Source organism: Entamoeba histolytica, genomic scaffold (genome assembly GCF_000208925.1).
Source record: "Entamoeba histolytica HM-1:IMSS scf_1104750516365 genomic scaffold, whole genome shotgun sequence".
NCBI lineage: Eukaryota > Evosea > Mastigamoebida > Endamoebidae > Entamoeba > Entamoeba histolytica.
In genome coordinates this window covers 1-4,109 of record NW_001915501.1, presented here as the reverse complement: position 1 = coordinate 4,109, position 4,109 = coordinate 1, and the positions used below count along the sequence as shown (strand labels likewise).

General features: G+C 23.9%; 2 protein-coding genes and 1 pseudogene across 2 annotated transcripts; all 3 read right to left on the bottom strand.

Moving 5' to 3' along the window:
* Window positions 1–189: 189 nt before the first annotated feature.
* EHI_006330 lies at window positions 190–1,124 on the bottom strand (annotated as a pseudogene).
* A 1,895-nt stretch (window positions 1,125–3,019) lies between these two features.
* EHI_006310 (uncharacterized protein) lies at window positions 3,020–3,463 on the bottom strand (the record flags this gene model as incomplete). Its single annotated transcript, XM_001914386.1, has 1 exon — window positions 3,020–3,463. One exon carries the CDS (start codon window positions 3,461–3,463, stop codon window positions 3,020–3,022), a length of 444 nt encoding a protein of 147 aa, XP_001914421.1.
* A 323-nt stretch (window positions 3,464–3,786) lies between these two features.
* Window positions 3,787–4,083, bottom strand: EHI_006300 (uncharacterized protein; the record flags this gene model as incomplete). The annotated part of the gene is made up of 1 exon (XM_001914385.1): window positions 3,787–4,083. One exon carries the CDS (start codon window positions 4,081–4,083, stop codon window positions 3,787–3,789), a length of 297 nt encoding a protein of 98 aa, XP_001914420.1.
* Between the last annotated feature and the right edge of the window lie 26 nt (window positions 4,084–4,109).

Here is a 4,109-nt window from a genome sequence, read left to right as displayed (position 1 = left end):
GTTTTTGTGTTATTATTTTAGTTATGAAATAATCATTCTAACATTGTGTATTGTGTATTTTCATATGAACATCATATCTATACTCATTTATTCATATTTGTTCTATCATAGTCATGTTAAAAACACAACATTTCATTGTATAAATAATTAGTCATTTGATTTTGAATAAACTATTGCACAAACAATTTCTTAGTTGATTTTAACATCTCTTTCAACATAATGAGATGGAAATATTCCTATTTTCCCTTTACTTTCTCCTTCCCACCATTCTCCATCAGTAGAAATAACTGTGATCCATTCTCCTTTTTCTAATTTCAATTCAGATTCATTTTGTGGGTTGTAACTATAAACAACTCTTCCATGAAATACATTCGTTGGTTTTCTGGTGGTGTTTTGAACAGAGTGTGTTTTGACTGAATTGGTGATGACATTAGTCAGTTCTAAAATGTTCTTTTCTTCATCTTTCCAATGATATTGACTTACTCTCTCCCAAATTTTACTGTTCATTGTGAGACAACCCCATCCTTCTCTAATAAATACTTGACCAATACTTTCTGCTATCTCTGAAATTGTTTTAAGGAGAATATTTCTATCATTCTTTAATTCATTTCTCATTTCTAAATATTCTTCTTTACTTTGTTGATATTTCTTGTTGATGGAAATTAAAGAAGAACATGCTAATTTCTTTTTCTTTTTCTTCTTACTTGTTGTTTTATTTTATCCATTTTTTTTCTTCTTTCTTCCAACTCACAGTCTCTTCTACTTAATATTCTGAATTGATTAAGAAATGAATGGAGAGGGATTTCTACATTATCTTTGATGAATGAATTGAAATAGTTTTGTTGATTCAGAATATCCTGTGATGCATTCAAAATGGAGTTAGTCAGTTGTGTTGCTTTGAGGTTGTTTAGTGTCATTTCACATAATGAGTATGAAATTTCAACTTGAAGTAAAGCAGCTTCATGAAGTGTGTTTTTGAGTTTGATAATTGTTTGTAATGTTGAGAATAACTTCTTTTCTGATTCAATGGATTTTTCTCTAATCATCTGATATTCTTGGTCAACTGTTTTTACTCTTTCAACCTTTGTAAACAACTTAAACATCTCATTTCTCATTCTACCCATTCTCTTCTAATTCAAGTCAATGTTTCTTTTAATGCACTGTCTTTTCATTTTGAAGAGTCAACCATCACAAGAATAGATGAATTAAATGTTATAAACACCACAATGATAGAATGAGAATAAATGAAATATTCAAAAAATGAAACATCAAATCAATCTAATAATCAAAATTGTGAATATTTTGTGGATAATAAAATAATAGAAAGGATATTATAGAAAATAGTAAAATATTCAATTCATTTTTTAGAAAGAAGAGAAAAAGGAATTTCAAGAATTTAAATAAAAAGAATAAGTTCATTTCACAACATTATTGTTTAATGTTTATTTCATAATTTCTGTTTATTATTTCCATTTCATTTTCTTATTTATGTATTATTTGATTTTATTTATAAGATTCATTGACATTAATTCAATAACAATGAAACTATGATTTGTTTGTATGTTATGAAATAAAATAAACAATGAGACGTTAATCAATTCATTCATTTTAAACTAAATTCAATTGTGGTTAATTTATTTCATTGAATATATTCTGTAATAATTGATAATAAACAATGTCTGTGTTTCATAGTTAAAAACAATATTATACCAACATGAATCATCTTTATTTCATAATGATAGAATTAATTTGTATTGTTTAAGAAAGTATTAGATGTTATTAATACACAAACTCATTACAAAATCTAATATTTTAACTACAAAAATGAATAAATCAGAAGTGTATGTTTAGATAATCACAAAATTCAATACAAAACTACTGAACATGAAATTGTATTTGATATGAAAGAGGTTTCAGATGTTAAAAGTCTTTTCATTCATGATGATAAAAACGAAAATATTATCTTTTGTCTGTTCATTGTGATAAACATGATGATTTAAAGAAAATTAGAAAAGACAATAACACAATACAACTGTCAAGTTGTTCAGATGTGTTAAATACACTTTGATTGATTTGATGATGAGTGTCACTAGATAGAATATTAAATTACAATGAAAGAACATGTTTTTATTGATAAAGAAAATTTAAATGATGAAGGTTTTATAGAGATTTACCCAAATGACAAGAAATTAAAAATCAAATGAAGAAGAATATACAAAATGAATATAAACAAATTGTATGAAATAAGAAAACAATAATAAGAATAGAGGAGTTTTTGTAATGATAAAATAACAAAAAGAATATCAAATAAAATAAGAATGTATAAAAAAAGAAAAAGAAAGAAGAGATGAATAAATACAACTCAAATAAAATACAAAATATGTGTATCAATGATGAATAACAAAAAGAACAAAATCAAATGAAATTAATATTTAATACAAATAAAAAATGGAAGGAAATGATAAAATCAAAGAAGAATATAACATAAAGAAAAATTCAATATATTGAAAAAAGAAATAATTCATAAAACAAAGAAATATTTATGAAGAAGATAGATAAAATAAGAAAAGAAAAGATATGATAAACTAAAATAATAAAAGGAGAAGTATGGTATTTATTACTTAAATAGAAATGAATAGAAATATTCAAGATAAAATAGAATAAAAAGAATAACAACAAATATAATACATAATAAAGAAACAATTAAAAACTAAAGAAAGAGTGAATTATTAAACAAATGGAAATAATGAGAAAATATAATAAATAAAAATATAGAAATATTGAATGAAATAATGATGAAATTATAGAAATAAATATAAAGATAAAGAAGAAATTCATAAATAAGAAAATCAAGAAAGAGAATGAAACAATCTCAAATAAATACAACAAAATAAAAAATCATAATCTATTGAAATTTAAGTTATCATTCTTTATACTATGATAGTAAAATCAAATTGGAAATTAGAAAGGTCAATATAGAATGAGATGAAATAGATTTAATAAATATAAATGTTTATAATTAAACAGACGATGTGAATGTTATTTGTGTTAATTTATCACATCCATAAAAACACATCCAATCTATCATTTTAGTATGTTGTGGAATGGAAATTGATGTAAGAGAAATACAATGTGAAAAACATTTATCACCAATTAATGTTACATTTTGTGGAATATTAATTGATTTTAATGAAGTACACCCACAAAAACATTTATATCCAATTGATTTTATATTTGATGGAATTATTATTGTTTCTAAATCAATACAATGACTATAACATTCATTTTCTAATCTATTAACATTCTCAGGAACATTATTTCCATATTTCTTTCTATCTTCTTTTGTATAACAAATATTCTTACATTCATTTCCTTTCTTTATTTCTTCAATTGCATCGCTATATGTCTGTTTATACCATATAACTTTCTTATTGATTTTCCCTCCTTCTATTTTTTTCTTCATTTTCTCTTCTTAAATGAATTGTTTCAATGTTAGGAAAGTATTTTCTTGTTGTAGTGTTAATTGGAATTGGATTGAAATGAAATCTTTCCATATTCCCTTCATACTTTTTGCATGTCATTTCAAAGTTAATAAAGTCATTAATACTTTCAAAATATCTTGATACAATCATCCCTGTGTATTTATCAAGTGTTCTTTTCATATATTTTTTATTTCTATCTATCTTTTAATACCAACATTAGTTTTTGTGTTGTTTTTAACTTTCTTCTTATTGTTATTTTCGTGTTTTACACTTTCTGTTTTGTTATGGGTAAATTAAATATTTCTCAAAGTTTTTCTAGAAATCTTTTGATTACTTTAATTAATTCATCATTTTCAAGAATGTCATTATGTTTACATCCATTGATTATATCATATCCATACCTCATCTCCTCTGGAATTGAGTTGTAGATTTCTACTGACTCATCAACTCCTATCAACTCATCTTCTTGTACAAAAATTACTTCAACTGGAATATTAATATGTTTCAATTTTGGTATGTTTTCAAACATATCAGTCATTACCATTCCTGCATATTTACTTACCACTCCACAAATGCTTGTGAATGTTGAGATAATAATCATTCCCCCTATCTTTTTTTCCTTTTTTT